The sequence below is a fragment of the Eucyclogobius newberryi genome, unplaced genomic scaffold (assembly GCF_026437365.1).
Source record: "Eucyclogobius newberryi isolate DKJ021-1_F unplaced genomic scaffold, fEucNew1.0.hap1 SCAF_17, whole genome shotgun sequence".
Classification (NCBI taxonomy): Eukaryota; Metazoa; Chordata; class Actinopteri; order Gobiiformes; family Gobiidae; genus Eucyclogobius; species Eucyclogobius newberryi.
This window is the reverse complement of record NW_027315801.1, coordinates 20,846,654-20,865,012: the sequence shown is the minus strand read 5'-3', so window position 1 is coordinate 20,865,012 and position 18,359 is coordinate 20,846,654. Positions and strand designations below refer to the sequence as shown.

Genomic DNA, 18,359 nt, shown 5'->3' with positions numbered 1-18,359 from the left:
GAATTTGACCCCTTCTTCAATGCTGTTGCTGCTGGTCAGGACTATGGGTTGTGGGTGCACGATGGACATTTAGGCCGATGCAATACCGATATGAGGGGAAAAGCTTGGGCCAATAAAAGAACATTTTGGCCTAATATTGGTTGTGTTGTTTATACATTTTTTAAAGTGTTTAAAATATTCACTTTGTTGAAAATATTCAAAGAAATAATGCTGTAATCCAATTCCCTTTTATAAGTTCTTCCTAAATTAAGGATTCATCCATTTCAAAACGTGTAGAACCAGACTAAGAACACATGTGGGACAATAAAGGAATATCTTATCTTATAATACCCAACATTTGAGGAAACAAGGAAAATGCTTGATAGGGCTTTAATTTATATAGCACTATGGCTGTAGGCTGTAATGTGATTATTCTATGGAAAAGCATGACGGCTCATTTTATTCTTATTCAGTTAATTTCCTGTTTATATATATATATATATATATATATATAAATATATAAAAGCCTCTGTGTGCCTCTCCAGTCTGTGTAATATGTATAATATTATCCTCAGCCTCTTGTGCCTGATCACTCTCAGAGCTTTTCTTTAAACCATTCACACCAATCTAAACATCTCGTTTCGAGGGGTCTGAAATCACATTGTAGGATTTTTAAAAGATTTATTTGTTGGTTATTGCTGCAAAAAAGTATTTAACATCTGCCAATCAGCAAGAGTTCTGACTCTCAAAGACCTGTTAGTCTGCCTTTAAAAAGTCCTAGAATTACAGGAGGAGCTGGTCAATGACCTGAAGATTGATCGGTAATACACTACGCAGTCAAGTTTTAAAATCATGCATCGCACAGAAGGTTACCCTGCTTAAGTCAGCACATGTTCCGGCCTGTTTTAAGTTTGCCAATGACCATCTGGATGAGCCAGAGGGGTCATGGGAGAAAGTCATGTGGTCAGATAAGACCAAAAATAGAACATTTTGGTATAAATTCCAGTCGTTGTGTTTGGAGGAAGAAGAAGGAGGAGTACCATCCCAAGAACACCATCCCGTCTGTGAAGCATGGGGGTGGAAACGTCATGCTTTGGGTGTGCTTTTCTGCACAAGACGACACGGTATTAAGGAGAGGATGAAAGAGTCAAAAAATGTATTGGGAGGTTTTGGACAACAACCTCCTTCCCTCAGTCAGATCACTGAAGATAGATCGTGGCTGGGTCTTCCAAACATGACAATGACCCAAAGCACACTGCCAGGATAACCAAGGAGTAGTCATCAAGGTTCTAGAGTGGCCTAGCCAGTCTCCAGACCTAAATCCAATAGAAAACCTTTGGCGGGAGCTGAAACTCTGTGTTGCTCGGCGACAGCCCTGAAACCTGACAGAGCTAGAGAAGATCTTTGTGGAGGAGTGGCCAAAATCCCCGTCTATACCTGTATATCTGTACCAAATATTAACACTAATCAGTCAGGTGTTCCTTATTCAAAAGTCAATGTGAATGTGTCAATGACAATGATTTCCGGATTATTATTTTTTTAGATTCTGTCTCGGTCTCTGTAAATTTCAGACATGTAATAATTTTTAAGTGGGAGGACTTGCAAAATCGCAGGGTGTTCAAACACTTACTTTCCACATTGTATTCTGTCAAATTAAAAGGAAGAAAACTGTCAGCTTTTTGATGATAGTTTACAAATCTCTTATAACACATTTACGTCCCTCAGAGCTGTGGGTGTTGTTCCCAGGCTAAACGATGGTCCACACACAGTGAGTGAGTGAGGCATTAAGATGCAGCTGGTGATGCTTTCAAAACAGGCCTCGGGGTAGAAGAACACATTTATTTATCAGGGCGCACTCAGATGGAACGCTACAAGAACATTTAGAGCCACAACTGACAAGCAACGTACCATTTTCACAGGGTCTTTATGGAAATACAATCTACAGCATCACTATATACAGTATAGATAAATATATTCCTTGCTTTGGGTGCCATTTTGAGACGTCCATGCCCCTCAGTATGCAACCATAAACACAGTGACATAGTACAACACATATCTGTTGAGTCATTCAGTTGCCACATGACAGTTTTTATATTTTAGAAAATTTCTTTAATTCACAATCCAAGTATCACAAAAACTCACATTTCTCTGGCATAGAACAGCCTGATTATATCCTGACATTGAAAAGGGGTTTCGGGGAATTTCCACCCAGAAAATTTGAAGTAAACTCAGTGGTTGGTGGTATTTTGCTGATATTTAATGTTTTCAGCTGCGGACTCCCTCCTAAAGGCTATAACTCATAAATTAACATATCAGCTGTAAAATTAGCTCAATTTAGAGCTTCAGAAACTAAACATAATAGTTAGTCCTTTAGTTGTTTAGTTGATTCATTGCTTGACCATATTTTGTATTGTTTGACTCATTTTTGTTAAGATAATAAGGATTTGTGTGTACAGCGGAGAAGGCTAGGAGGCATAACTTATGAAGATGGTGTTTACTAGTACGTTCTCTGCATAGTTTTAGCACAAGAATGTTGAGCGCTTTAGGCTCCGTCCACACACTGCTAAACTCGGGCAAATCCGGAAAGATATTTTGTCTGAAACAGGTATTATCTACATGAAGCAGGCGTTTGAGGCATCAGTGCCCCACGTCGCATGCGCCAAACGCTGACAGCAACAACAATGGCACAGTACAGTCGTATGTACTGCAGCCTCACTCGAAGCCACCGTGTTTGTTTTGTTTGAGTACAACACAAGTGCAGTTTTCACCACACCAGCATCGTTTTTGTGTTACTTTTCAACGGTACCATGTTTACAGAAAACATTCCCAAACATACAGTCTTAGTCATTGTTAGTTGACTAATTGGAGCACATGGAATGTCCTAAGTCGACCAACTTCTTTATTCGACTACAACTCTAATAATATAGACACTTTCAAATATATTTGATGACCCACAGGAAAAAATAAAATCAACTGAAAGTAAGAAGCGTACAAATAAAATGCTGACAACTTATAGAAAGCCTCAGTGAAAAGCTCAATATCTTTCATTATACGTTTTTGATGTGTGTTTATTTGGGATAGTTGTTTGAAGACAAAAAAGCCAAGAATTGTTTTGTTGATTACATACAGTTTTATGTATTCACAATTACATGTCACGTTATTAGAAAAGCTCAAGGAGGTACATTTTTTTTTAACATACTTTCTCTTCGCTCTGCCCTCTAGTCACAAGAGTCTCCAACGTAACACAGAGCATGAAACGATATCAAGGCTGTACAAATCCTCTAAAGAGAAACAGGCCGTGAACTCCCTCTAACCCAACTCTTATCTCTGGCCTTTCACACCACACTTTCACTACGAACAGCGTCGCCATTGGCCTCGAGCCCTTGTCAAGGACAAGGTCTGGGGCCTCAACTGTACAACAACAAGCCAATGTTAAAGCATTACATGGAACTAAGCTAAAAGAGATGACATAATATAACAATGTTAATCAATAGGTGTAAATGTCTGTTTTTTTGTTGTTCAAGATTTTTGAACTACATTATCACAAAATATGGGAATATGGTGACAGAAAGCTAGATTGAGAATATTTACAGAACAGAAAGTTTATTATTTTTTATTTTTCATATAAAAAAGGTCTCTTCATATGTTTTAAAGCAAGGGTGCCCTCAGCAAAGCCCAACGATATACGATATACCTATATATTTATATTATAATTTGGTCATATTTTAACTCAATTCAACAGGGTTTCATAACTATTGATAAAACATAGAACAGGCTACAGAAACACAATATAGGCAAAATAATGTAATTATATATATAAATGGGCAATATAAAACAAGGGAGATGTGTTTATTAACTTGCTTATAGACCATTTAATACAGTTGATTATTTTAGAATAAAATATGTTGCTCTTTTAATAAAATCAGTTCTTATGATGAGACGAGCTCCATGGTAACGAGGAGAGGGACTTGAGACTTTGAGAAAGTCCACTTTCCTTTGGATAAACTACTGACTGTAGCTCGTGGTTCACTCGCACTGAGCTACCTCTGTGTGTAACACATTGGTCTTCAACACGGTTAGTCACACTCACTTGTAACGCCAGACAATAAACTTCATAAAAACGGACAGTGCTTTGGGGTCGACGCCCACTGCCCCTGGGATCGACTGCATAATCCAGATAACAGTTGCGATTTTCCATAGAGGAAATCTTTTTTCATTGTTGACTATTTTTTGGAGCCCTATTTAGCAGGCAACGTGAATAGGCACATAAAATCATTAAAATGTAGACGCAGCTTTTTAGAAGGCCAAAACTCAAGCCCAGGCAACACAAAACCAGATATTTTACATAAACTGATATTTACTTAATCCAATTGTAGTTTTTTTTAACAGTCCACATGCCATTTGGTGATGACATTGTCACTCTTAATAAATTAAGAGCGGAAATTGAAACGGCATGTGCATTTTTTTTCATTCTTCCATCGGATCTGGGACATTTGTGCCCAAGCAGCGAGCGCACAGGCACAGCTGTGTGTCGGAGCACAAGTGCTGTTACTGTGTGAAAACCCCACAACAAATCCAACTTTAAGCTCGTGTTAGAACGTCACATCCATGTCACCTCACTGAAGAAAAGTGTGACCCCTCAAAAGTTTTAACAGAGTGCTGTCCATCGCGTGCCCGTCTTAAAGTCCTGATAGTCCGCTCGCCATCTCACTCGTAGTTCTGTGTGATCCAAAACAGTCCATGCTCGGAGCACAAAATGTTCCTATGATGGCACGATCATTCACTTTTGTAAACAACCTCACACTTTAACGCACATGTTTTGGCCTGCAGTGTCATGATATTCAAACCATCTCTTGAAATAATCTCTTGACCCCAAGCCCAATATTTTGCAACCTCCCCCTCTGGGACTCACTGAACTAAAATGTTCGTGGTCCGTTTGTAAACAGCAAACTGTAGCCAACATCCCAATACACCCGCTTTGTTCGCTTTTTCCTAATTGATGTTAACTACGCACACTGACAATAGCCGCGTGCCACAGTGTGTGCCCATTACCTTTTCTCCATTTGCTGCAACAATGGATGTTTTTTCCCTTAAACCTGTCATTGTTCAGTGACATAACCTATTGTTGTAGCTGAAGCTCTCAGCAACAGACTGTGGTGAGAGCTTTCAGAGCTGGACTGTTTGATTCTGAGCCAAATTGGCTGTTAGCGCCGACAGCTCGAGAGACAAAGAGCAGAGTGAGGCCTCAAGCAGAACCAGACGTTTCACACCTCGGCCCTGTCCAGACCATTTGAACGGCCAATAGAAAGGCATCTCACTGTACTGTGCTAAATCAAAACATGTTCAAACTGGCATTTAAAGGGTTAAACTTGTATTGATTTTTGATAAAGCTGAAAAAAGTATGAAAAAATATTATTCTATGATGGTTTAAAAGAGGTTTTTGTAAGTGGACATTTGTGTCCTTAGGATCCCAAATGTGAAAATTTCAATGCAGTAGAAAAAAATGTGAAGATATTAACCAATCTGGTCTTGAAAGTAAGGAATACATGACGTGAAAAATACTATCGTAACGAGCTCCCTCCTGCCTGTCATTACGTTGTATAAAATGTTCCAGACACTGAACTTATCTTGTAAAAAGTAAGGCCTGTGAATAGTCACAATGTGCCAAAAGGTTTGTTGAGAGCAAGGAACCAGTTTGACATAAATACAATATTCCTCCTTTTGGGATTTGAAAATCAGCAATCCCAGCTTTAAAGGTTTGATGGGAACATTTTTTTTGAAAGTGCAAAATAAACCCCAAAACAGTGTAAATTAAAAAGGATTTTAAATCAAAACAAGCATAATGCATAATAGGACATTTTGCTTTTCTTTCAAATTGTTCCCTTTTCAAAAGTTGCCACAGTGAATGCACATACCTCCATCTTCTATATTCTACTAACTTGATATATTGTCCTCACTCTTCCTCTCACTTAAATTGCAATAATTAGAGTTGCTTCAATGACTCTGTAGCTGCCGTCCTGTCTCCCAAGTCTTTTCTATTGTACAACTGTAAATGTAATGAGCATGTAGTCCAGGTAAAGCAGATTACGTAACTGCCAGAGCACGTGTGCAAAGTGCTCAGTCACCATAGCAGACACCAAGGTGAAGTGCTGCCAAGTTTTCTGTGGGAGCTGCCAGGAGCCTAGTTGGATCTAAACCATCTTTGGCAGTGGGGCAGCGGTTTGGTTCATGGCAGGTTTGGCTCAAGGTCTGGGAGGATTTGGACGAGGAGGAGGTTTGTTGGAGGAGTTGGAGACAGGAGGACTGACCGGGCCACAGATAAACCCTCTAGAGACTAATGAGATTGGAGTGGGATATTAGGACTGAGACAGTCAGCTCAGAACGACTTGGAGAGGAGGACTAGAAAGGCAGTCAGAATGTCATAGAAGTATGGATTAAAAGGGTGTCAACAGGATCTGCAATAAGATTTGAAACGGCCTCAACCAGAATGTGTTCCAACCCTGCTCACCTGTCTCACTGAACCATGACGAAAACAACGGACGGAAAGTCACAGACAGTCGTTACCATAAGTTACACACGCAACGTCCTTCTTATGGTTGTCATCCAACAAAATGCCTTTTAAAATGTAATTTTTTTTTCCATAAATAGCTGTTTTTAGACTATACTGTATGGAGTAAAATGCAATTTCTTGAACAAGAATTAAAGTCTGCAAACATATCTTTAATCAGGGATTGGCAATATATTGGTTCCTGTATCGGCATAAAAATATATATCAGCAGACATTTTTTTATTTTTGCGGGGCTGTGGTCTGTGTGAGCCCATTTGTCAATCCCAGTTCGTCTTTGGATCTTGGTTATGACCTTGTTAGCCAAGATTAGATGTTTACAGGTTCTGCCCCCATCGGACGTCTACTACAGCCACTTTCATTTTCTAAAGAGGAATTGTCCGTCTGAGGTTGGTAATTAGGCCTTGTTAACCCCAATATCACATTTCAGACAAAGCTCAATCCAGTAAACCCAAAATCTAATTTGGCCTTCCAACTTACAGCAAAAAATGTTCCACTACAATTGTATTGAATGGCATCTTCATCTACAGTTTCTGGTACAATAAACCTGCGAGATAGCAGGAGGAAACGGCCTAACTTGTTCAGTGTGTTTGGCTGCTGAGAAACGTAGGAATGCACTGGTTCTTATCTGGCATTTGAACAGACTGGGAAACTCAGTTATAGCTGATGACGGACGGTCAAAAAAGGTCAAAACAAAGACATGAAGAGCGTTGTGAAATCGGAACCAAATTCAGCAAGACGTTCAACCTGGTAAATCCTTGTGTTAAAATACTTGGGTGAGCTTTTTGGAGAAAAAAAAACCCTTTGTAAAAACTACTACAACTACTACTACGCTACTCTTGATTTTTAGTCCAAACACCTTCACCGATCTTGCAGTAGTTCATTATCTTTTATAAACAGAATATAGCATTATATTTTGTATAAAAATTGTAGCTATTACAATGTTTACCATTACTGGTTTAGACTGAATTAGCAAGTCCAATGAAAACAGTCAGTCATTTTTGTTAATATGTTAATATGTTAATAGGTTTTAAAAATATGGCACCATAGACTAGCATAGGTGAACTGGGGACTCTCTCCAACAACCGGGCCGCGGGCCATCTACTTCCGGTCCCCAGAGGCCAATGTAACCTATGATTACAATGTATTATCATCATTATTTTAGTTTTATAGTCTGTTGCTATTATACTGCGGAGCGACTAAACCATCAGGGTAAATGTACTGCGGAGCGACTAAACCATCAGGGTAAATGTATCAAATTAGGAACAAATTCACACACGCTAGCACAAGAGGAGAAGAGAAATTCAAATGTGATGCTTGTTGTGAACAGCCCTTACATCCTGTTGAGAAAATGTCAAACGAACTCGCTGAATGTGACAGCAACTTAACACTGCAGACCTTTACACATGCCACATGAGACTAAATACACGATGAGATTGGAATCCAGTCCTCAACAAGTTTACTGAGAAGCAAGACATGAGAACAAAAGCAACAAAGATGATATGAAAACAAATGTGTCCATGAAAACTTGTATTATACTTTTTTCATGAGAAATTTGAACTACTCCGTTTCAACATCAAATCCACAGGTGGATTGTACTCATCGGATCAATAACCGGGCACTGAGGGCAATATTGTGGCCCGAGGGGGGGAAGTTAAAACCGAATCTTGGCAGGAGAAATAACTGACCATATTCTGTCATGGAAAATACAACTATTAGAGTCCCATTTCATTTCAAATTTATCATTTTTATGACATTACACACACGTCCAGCCTGTGTAAATTGCACATTCATCTTCATATCCACAGTAACACAGCTAACTTCTCTAAACTCTGTGGATTTATTGTATTTTCCATGTCATCAGAATCCTGGAGGTATTTGGCCTTTGAGAGCAGGACTGCGATCGAGGTAGAACAGTTTGTATTGAAAACAACTCTTTGCTCTTTGATAAGCTGCTTATTCAGAGTACAGAACCAGGCCGGAGCAACCAGCTGTTCTCTCGGCCAGTTAGGGACCAGCTTTTGGGACAAACTAAGTAAATATAACTCAAAGTAAACAGTGCGAGACTCGAACAGTTCAAGTCTGGTCATTTTATTTCAAATTGAGGTCACTTTTATTGCTGTATATTAGTATCCTTGTTCAGGCATGGATCAGTCTTGGTTCAAATCTGGTTTTAGTTACAGAAATCTTTAAGGAGATTTTAGGTGACACTAACATGCCTTTGCCATGATGCACTAAAAGGTTTGAGAAGGTTGTGAAGCTGACGGGGAAAACTCAAACCATTGGAATTTGACTGTTATTGAATGTTATGTAATCAATGGCGTAAAACCATCCATCTTCTGTCAGAGTGGCCTTGCATGGAGCACACAAACCAGGTGGGATTTCAGCCAATAAAAGACAAACATATAAAGGTTTGGTAAAACAACCTCCTGTATGTGTTCTATACCAGATCCCCATGGAGATTCGGATTATGGTTTATTGGCCAATGTTTACTTCATTTTCAATTGTGTTATTTAGCATTAATGACCACATTATTCCTCCTTTCATTTAACTTATATGCACGTTAATGCTGTGTTAAGTTTATATACAGCAACTCCGCAACAGCAAATAACCAAAAAAGCTCATTATTATGCAATAACACTTAAATAACTGTCCCCAAACATAAATTATGCCAGAGTGCGAATCTACTGATGTGCCCTTGTAATCTGTGAACTTTTGAACTATGCCAACGCCATATTTAGCATTGCAAAAGTCAATGTATGGTTTGTAAATTAATCCCAGGAACTGAGCTTTAACCGCTCTGGGCTTTTTAAAATGAGGTATGACCATGGATGTATTATATTAACAGCCCGTGATCGGTGGGGTAATCTGCCGTCTGTGTGCTCGCTTCCTTCGTGCAGAGCATTATGGGAAACGGCCCAGAGCTAGCTCCATAACCAAGGGTATGACATGTTGACAGGTTTGTCCATAACAAAGTTGGCTGGACAACAAATGGATATGTGGATGGTCAAACAAACTCGGACTGGATTCAAAAGGTTCTTGGCTTTTTCCAAGTATGGCATATCCAGACAGGCAGAGCTTCGGGTTGTATAAACGTGTGTGTGTGGCTAAAAAACAAAAATCAATGTCTCACAAGACTGTAACAAATAAATAAGTTAAGTTTTATGCAAACTTTTAGCAGCAGAAGAAAGTCACTCAAAACAGCACTCGTCTCATCTGTGATACAATAAAAAAGATCCTTTTATCCTCAACACAGAATCATTTTAATCTAAATTTGTAAAAGATAAAGAACAACAGACAGACTACAAAAGGCTCCAGAGTTCACCACTACGTGTCCAAAAAAAAGGTGAACCAAAACAAAGAGTAGCATTTCTTATACTTGTGAATTAACAAGACAAATTTTCAAAACCATCTTAGCCTGAAGATAGAATCATTTTAAATCTTCATTGTAGCAGATAAGGCTTGGTTTTCTAGAGATCCTTCCAAAAAGTGAATGGGTTCAAAGAGTGTAGCGCTGAGGGCCCAAACACATGATTTCGACTGAGGATAGCTCTGTGTGATTGTGAGCTCGCCCCGGGACGCCATGGTCATGTCGACAGCTGAGTGCAATAAGAGACAGGCCACGCGAGTGATACGGCCAAGGACTGACACCCCAGTGCTTTTTATTTTATAATGTTTTGTACGTTTTGTGTACTTTGCAAATGGTTTTGGTTAAAGAATCTCTATGGAAATGTTGCACTCTTTCAACAATGGATTTTGCCAATAACTTTATTAATCTTCGATTCCAATTCCAGAAATCTATAGTACAGGTATCAGGATTCAGCATTAAGACGGCTTCTTTTAAAACGCCTAGTACAGAAGTTTTTTGGTTGGTACAACTAAAGTATTGACCACTTTTCTTAAATAAAATTCAGTTTTGACACTGGACAATCAAGGCTTAACCGATAAATACCGTATTTTCCGGACTATAGGTCACACCTTTTTTCATAGTTTTGGCCGGGGGCCAAACTTATACTTATATTTATACTTGTATACTTACACTTATACTCTAGAGCAACTTATGTGATATTATTTGTTATTTTCACACTTGCAACCTTATTTCATACTCCAGTGCGACATATATATTTTTATTCTTCTCTATTATGCATTTTTTGGCTGGTGCGTCTTATACTCCAGAAAATATGGTATATTCAATATTATTTTGTCAAACTTCTAAGACAGCAGTAGCATAGTATTTTCATGTACTCACGTTCAAAGTCCGAGTCGTCGTCGTCGTCGTCCTCCCCGTTGGACTCTGTCTGCATGGGCTCTCCATCGAACACCACGCCCTTCTTTGCCCCCGTGCCTCCTCCGTCCTGACTGCGGGTGTCTCTGAGGCGGGTGAAGTACTGGACGGCGAACTCCACCAGGTCTGTGGGCCTCTGCCGCAGCACCTCCACCGTGTAGCCCTGCAGCAGCTCCGTCAACCCCACCGGGATCTCAATACTCATGGCTCCCGCGTCCACGGCAAGCTCACTGTCTGAGGAGAAAGAGAAAGGAGTTAGATTTGGGCGTAATGACACTTTATTTTATCTGTGTGTGATAAACTGGTGCAGGTCCCATCTATTTTTTTGAGATTGGTAACTGTGTCTCAGACCGCATAGTCTTGACCTGTGTGGTGCCCCAAGGGTCAATTCTGGGACCCCTTCTATCCAACTATGCAGCGAAAATGTGTTGTATCACATTATGCAGACGACAGTCAGATTTATGTTTCACTGACAGCAAGTGAATATGGACCAGTGAAGTCACTTCATCCAACAGATCAGTGTGTGGATGCAAAACAACTTTCTTAAGCTGAAAAGCTTTCGACCTGCAGAAACAAAGAGAAAGCATTCGCAGTCACCTCCAGAAACTAAAACCTAAGTAGAAATGTATTCAGATTTGAACTTTAGAGGCCAACTCTTAAACATCAGCAGCTTTTTATTATTTGAAAAAAATTAAATGAAATTTTTGAATAGTGTCTAAATCAGACTTTGAGAGACTCATCAATGAATTTCCAGTAGATTAGACTACTGTAAGTCTGGCGGTAATGCAACACTCAGATGCCAACCGCCATAAAACAATAACAACAACAACATATCTCAGTCACTGAGGACCTCAGTAGCTGGCCTCCTGCTAGTGCCCAGAGACAGGACAAAACATGGGGAATCGGCATTCTATTTTTATGGCGCTAAAATCTGGAACAGTCTCCCTGAGGTTGTGAGACAAGCCCCTACTCTGGCAGTGTTTAAATCTAGGCTAAAGTTCTGTTTACTGTGCACTTCAGTGAAGGCCTTTCATCTATAATTGTTTCATTCTAATTACATCTTAACTTAATTATTTATTTTGTCTTTGTTCAAACTGACTTATGTCACTCACAGCAGTCAGCAACATCTACTGAATGCTTTTTACGAGTTTTTATTGACGTGGGTGAGACTATTGAAAGACGTCACAGCACATGATAAGCTTTTAGTGCAGCACTATTATAAACACTGAAACTTTAGGCACTATATGTACGGACTACGCTGAGAACACAGGACTGCATTGATGAATTACATTTAATGAACAAGTGAGGCTTGTGTGTACTAGAAAAAAAATGTTTGTATGATTAATCAAAATGCAATTATTTTTTAGATGCCTTCACCATAGAACTGTGTCTCACTGGATATTTTGGATTTATTTTTGTGACTGTAAACAGGGATGATTATATCCAACACTTCCAGATCAGTCGTTCCTCAAATACAGTTTATATTAAGGATGTCACAATGTCAAAAACAGCCAGAAAAAAAAAAAGTTATATTTCGATGTATTATTATACTTTACATTATATTGACTTTATAGAATCACAAGTATAAGTACCTACTGGATTAATAATGGAATAAAAAGAAACCATATAAAAAAAAAATGTTTTCCCACCACCTTTCATAAAAATGCATAGGTCATAAATAAAAACCAGCTCTGCACACAGTAGCTCTCACAACGCTTTCAAAATAGTAACATATACTATGAATAGCCACTTATAGCTTATCCAGCACAAAAGCTCAAGTCTACACATTCATCAACACAATTCATTCTAAATAGGGCAGACCCAGACGCCACAGCGGCTCCTGGGGCCCGAGTAAAACACACAGCCTGTGGATCTAAATAAACAATCATCTATCACAACCAACCATGTGGAATCTGAAAGAAGTCCAGAGGGCAGAAACAAAGACCTTGAGGATGGAATAGATATCAAATACTGTCTTTGGGCAAGGCACTTCACTCACCTTGTCTAGCATAAATGCGGTGTGTATGCGAGTGATTGGCCGGAATCAGAAAGGTTGATTGGCACCAACACAGTATGCCACAGGTGGTGCCCCAGTACAAAATATGGCATTATCTTAGGGTAATGTTTATACTGAATGGTGAAGAGTATGAAAACATTATAATGCGCCCCCAGACACTAGTCATCAAGTCTCTGGCATGCTCTGAGAGAAGGACAGAGAGAACTGGCAAATCAGTCAAGCATGAACCGCCTTAAGAGGCCGATTTTATCATTTGGCAGTCAATAGGTTTTCATTATGGTATAAGTGAATATGAATTAAGATCAAGTCAACAATGACCAAGTAGGCCATGAGAAAAAAACATTTTGCAACATCATAAACTCCTTCAAATTCACTGTCTGAATAAACATTAACATAATAAACAAAGTGCAGAGAATAATTGTGATGTACGGCTGTGAATGTTAAAAGCTCTTGTGAGAGTGTCCGTGTAATGTTAGTGTGGTTATGTAGTCTCGATGAAGTAAGGTCCCGAAAGGTCACAAGTCAGTTCTCATTTTTACATAAAGGTCAAAGGAAAAAACACTCTGAAACAAATCATGTGAGGCAACGGACGGATGTTAAAAGGACTGCCGCCATCCTTACAACAACAGCTCTCGAGGCTTGTGTTTTCTTTAAACTAAATGTCAGCGCTGTGTTTATATTCCCTCCAGGCTTACTTTAAGACCCGTTTTAAAAGACTGTACCAAGACAATTGTTATATTACTTTATGTAGTTCAGTCGTACAAAACATTGTCCAGGTACTTTCTTTTTCACACATTGTTAAATTTAGTTTAGTGAGATATCCACTTTTGTCACAACACAAAAATGTAAAACTCGAACTTGGAAAAGGCTCAAAACAGATTTCAATAGCACAATGACATTTAAAACACTATTTTATGAAAGTGACATTTTTACATCTTGCTAGAAGCTAAAATGATCATTTTGACCAATTATTTCAATTTATAGTTTAAAAAAAGTATCAGTTTTGACACTAGTTTTATTATGGAAAATTCAGGGATGACACTATGTCCAATTTTAGTGACATGATTATTGTGATGAAAAACATCATGATTTAATGATTATTCACAATTATAAAAAGTAAAATCTTGTCTAACATATTATTTCTCCAGCTTTCAGGAATTGAACTGTCTGAATGACAAAAAGTTTAAAAAGCCAGATAAAAAAGTACTTTAAAAAAAGTACATCTAAATATAAACTATAGGTTGAATTAAAACCACTTAATTTTGCTTCTAAGCTAATCATGAATTGATTATTATTATTTTTTAGCTCTTGCAATTATATTGTGACCCAAATAATCATGAATGATTATTGATTAATAATATTGACATAGCTAAATTCCAACTTGACTGTCAGATGATGACTGAACTTTATCACTAGTTTGCCGACCTAGACTTCTACCTGCTTTCCTAAGACACTATACAATATTTGTCTTGTGCTATGATTTGAATGTGTTCCATTGTTCCCATATCCATCTATCTCTTTGTAAACAAGACTGTAGAGCCGGTAAGTCGACCTGCATGCCTGTACCTTTCCAGTTTTCCTGTGGTCTCAGCATACTGATTAACCAAGAGGAACGCACAGGGCGGGAAGGGTATTTCGGACAGTTCTGAAGCTTCTGACAGCTCTGCAGCCCTCAGCGGTGGTAGTTATTGAGATTGTAGTAATGCAGAGAGTGACATTGTACTGGGAGGGCACGGTATCAGGGGCAAGAACACACTGTCCCCTCTGCTGCTCTTGGGTCTGACAGCACAGGGATATGAACTCAAAACTGTGCAGAGATAGATAACGACAGGATCATGGGTGCACAAGGCCACAACACATTGCTAGCATTGCAATTTTAGCAGCAGGCAGCCGATGTGAGTGCAGTGGCTAACTAGTTTGTTTTTAAACTAGATTTGTAAAGTTTAAAAACATGTTTCCCCTTTTAGTTTATAGGCCTAAATGTAATAATTTCCTAAATTGCTATATTAGTGACTAAAAAAAATAAAAATTAAAAAATTAAAAAAAAAAATCAACGAAGCATCAGTCCTGAGTGTCATTTGATCGAGTACTAAGATACAACAAGATCCTCTCAGAGTCCGACCCATTTGCGTCAGGCCCGTTCAACACTGATGCACAGATTGCCCCGGTCTCAGCTGTCCATGGGTGCTGCCACGTGTTTTCACTAGAGATGCACCGATCAATCGGCCGCCGATTTAAAAAGCCGGTTTTATGCTGAATCGGCCAGAATCTGTGACCGGCCGGTCCATGTCGTAATTGCCGGTTTTCGGCCGATCCAAACTGACCCGCATGCGCAGTGCGTAGCAGCTCAACGCGCCCAGCGCAAAACAGCTAAAAACTACAAGACTCTTTCAGAGCGCGGCGGCCAAAGTGTCCAGTTTACAAAGTCTATGTAAACGTGTGTCGAACACCTCCTGCGTTTCCCGCGGCGCGATTCCTGCTTTTTCGCCGTGGAGCGCGGCGCAGAGGGTGCGTTTTGGTGTTTTCCGCTCTAGACGCTTTGACAGGCATAAGCTTCAAAGCGTTAAAATTGTTCGTCGCAGAAAAGTTCAGATTTGTTCAACTTTGGTGGAATACAAGAAGGAGCGAGCCTGGAGGAGGATCAGAAGAGACTGGACCCGGGTAAGTTATTACAACTTTGAGACGATTACAATCTACGTGTTGATAGTTGATGCGGTCAAAATAATTTGCGCTGGTTTGTGTTTGACGAGTTCATGTGTTTATTCAGAGGACATCTGCAGAAGAGTAGGGACACATGAAGGGGCCAGAAGAAGCAGCAGCAGGGCTGTCAGAAGAGTTAGTTGTTGTTGTTGTTGTTGTTCTGCTCAACTAGCAGTGAGCTAAGCTACGAGCTAATGAGCTACGAGCTAATGCTAACAAGAGATCTCATCCACCTGAAATGAGACTTTAAAAATACTTTGAAGCATTTGAGATCACATTACGTAGATACAAAACTTAAATTACTGACTCGAACAGCGAAATGAGTGACTACTATCTAATGTCAGGCCTATTTAATTGTCCCACAGCCTCAAAGAAATGTTTACACAATCAGCTGTGCTCTAGAATCTATAGTGCACAGCTCATTGTGCTTCTAGTGAGTGTGTGAAGTTATCAAAGAGCTGATGTAACTGGAAAATGATATTGGCAACATAAATTTGCCTCATTTAATATACTGTATTATAATAGTAAAAGTTTGAATAATATTGCAGTAAATGTACTGGGCTCAAATATAACTGTTGTACAATATTCTTTAAGATCTGGATTTGCCTTCAGCCCTCCCTGTTGCTCCTGCTCCTGCTGCTCCTGTTGCTCCTGCCCCTGCTGCTCCTGTTGCTCCTGCCCCTGCTGCTCCTGTTGCTCCTGCCCCTGCTGCTTCTTCTGCTCCTTCAGGGGATGCTGGCCCTTCTGCTGCACCCACAGGTGTAAAAGCATTTGGTTGGATTACAAATTTGTTTTTTAGCCTGTGTCATCTAAATTGCAATGTTTGTTTTTTTTGTAGAACCACGAGGAAGAGGTCCTGGAGCCAGAGTCCTCCAGCTTTGAGAGGGAGGTCCTGGCAGCGCTCTGGGACTGACCCTCCTCCTGTTCCACCTGCTTCCTCTCCTGCAGAGGGTTCCAGCTCATTCAAAAGAATGTGTAAAATTACAAATGTATAAATTACTATATGAAAATAGTTCATTTGATTTAAATCTGGAACCATTGGAGCTACATCTTCTGCAGGAGAAATGGACTCCTTTATCCTCTGTGTCCCCCACTCTTCTCCAGGCCATATTAGTTAGTATATTGCTCTGTATTTATATATTATTTTTATATATAGTTATTTATTTTTCTATTTTTCCACAAAATAAATTACATTTTATATTATAAAACGTGTGTCCTGTATACATGCAACTTTTTCATAAAATACTGGGTAGTTTGTGGGAAAATGAGTGGCTGGATAGAAAATCGGTATCGGAAAAATCGGTTTTGGCAGGTCAGACCTCCTTAAAAACCGGAAATCGGTATGGGCCAAGAATTTTGGAATCGGTGCTTCTCTAGTTTTCACTCTTACCGAGGAAAACGTACTGATAACTTGTTGGGTTTGATTTGAAAAATCTGTAGTTGTGGGGCTGGTACAAAGGGATTTTGCTGAATTATCTTTTCTCAAAAGCATAAAAGAAGCCTTCATAAAGACATTTTCTACTTCGCTCTCTATGCCTTTAACCCCACACGGGGTATTGGAGTAGGACAGAAGAGGTTGTGCAAGTGTTGAAGAACAAAAGATAAATGCATGTGAATGACAAACGCACGCCTTTAGCTATCAATGTTAACAATATAAAACAGACATGACGTCATTGGATGGAAGTTGCAATGAAGTGGATGAATGAGAGATGGCTCTGATCAGGAAGGGATTACAGTGACAAACGTTACCACAGCACCATCTCAGCTTCTTCATTAACATCAAGTTTTCCAACAAGAACTTTGTAATTTATGCAAAGTCTAAAACAAACATTGTATTGATAGCTGTGTATATTGATCACAAACGAGAAAAATAATAATAATAATAATGTAATGAATTTATATAGTGCCTTTCATATCACCCAATGTGCTTTACAGTGCATTATTCATTCACTCCACATTTAATGGTGGTAAGCTATTACTTTAGCCACAATGGCAGGATCTGCACCATCAGCCCCTCTGTCCAACACTCACTTACACGTCTGATTCATAAGCACAGAAGAACACAGCCACCTCACAGTGACACCTGGTTTTCCCATTGGTCTCCAATCCAAGTACTAACCGGATCCACTCTTGCTTAACTTGTGAGATCAGGCGAAATCAGGCATTTAAACTGTGACCAAAATTTAACCCAAGCATTTACTTTAGCTTCTACAGTATATTTTATTAATTAAAGCAAACACAGGGCTTCCTCTGAGGACTGCTGGCATTGGCAGCTCTAATTAAAGCAACACATCATAACAATGTGAAAATGTCACTCAGGACGTTTGCATGCATGCCAGTAAAACACAGTCTATGGTCTATGATTCATCACGAGTCACGCATTTCAGATCAGAAAACAAAAATTAGATCGAGTGCATGTAAACAAAGTGATGGGAAAACAGAAATAAAAACATACAGAGAAAATCAGTAACAAGTAATTGAATAACTTAAAATTGCAAACACTTACTAAAAATGAAAACGCACACAAAAACTATGTAACCAATAATATGTAACTTTAGACTGATCTTTACAGGCGGTGGATTTGGCAGAGGCTTTCCTTCGCTCTTCCCTCTCGCCATGACAGCCGATAATCTGCACTGGCACCGCTCTAGTTTAGTGAACTCCAGTGACATAAGCTAATTATAATGGGCCCAGGGTAAACTGCACACTGCACAAGCCCAAATTACACAAATAAAACCTTTATTACGCAAATACAGATTAGATTTGTGCACATAACCTGTTGCCGGCTCTCAGCCATCATGCAGTGTGGAATT

At 39.3% G+C, this 18,359-nt stretch overlaps 1 protein-coding gene across 1 annotated transcript in view; it reads right to left on the bottom strand.

Moving 5' to 3' along the window:
* The window catches only part of prkar2aa (protein kinase, cAMP-dependent, regulatory, type II, alpha A), a 45,518-nt gene that overhangs the window by 25,086 nt on the left and 2,073 nt on the right, over positions 1 to 18,359 (bottom strand). The window contains exon 2 of the mRNA XM_072449377.1: positions 10,794 to 11,063. Within this exon, the coding sequence (XP_072305478.1) occupies positions 10,794 to 11,034 (241 nt within the window). The 5' untranslated portion in view covers positions 11,035 to 11,063. The remainder of the gene's footprint in view (positions 1 to 10,793; positions 11,064 to 18,359) is intronic.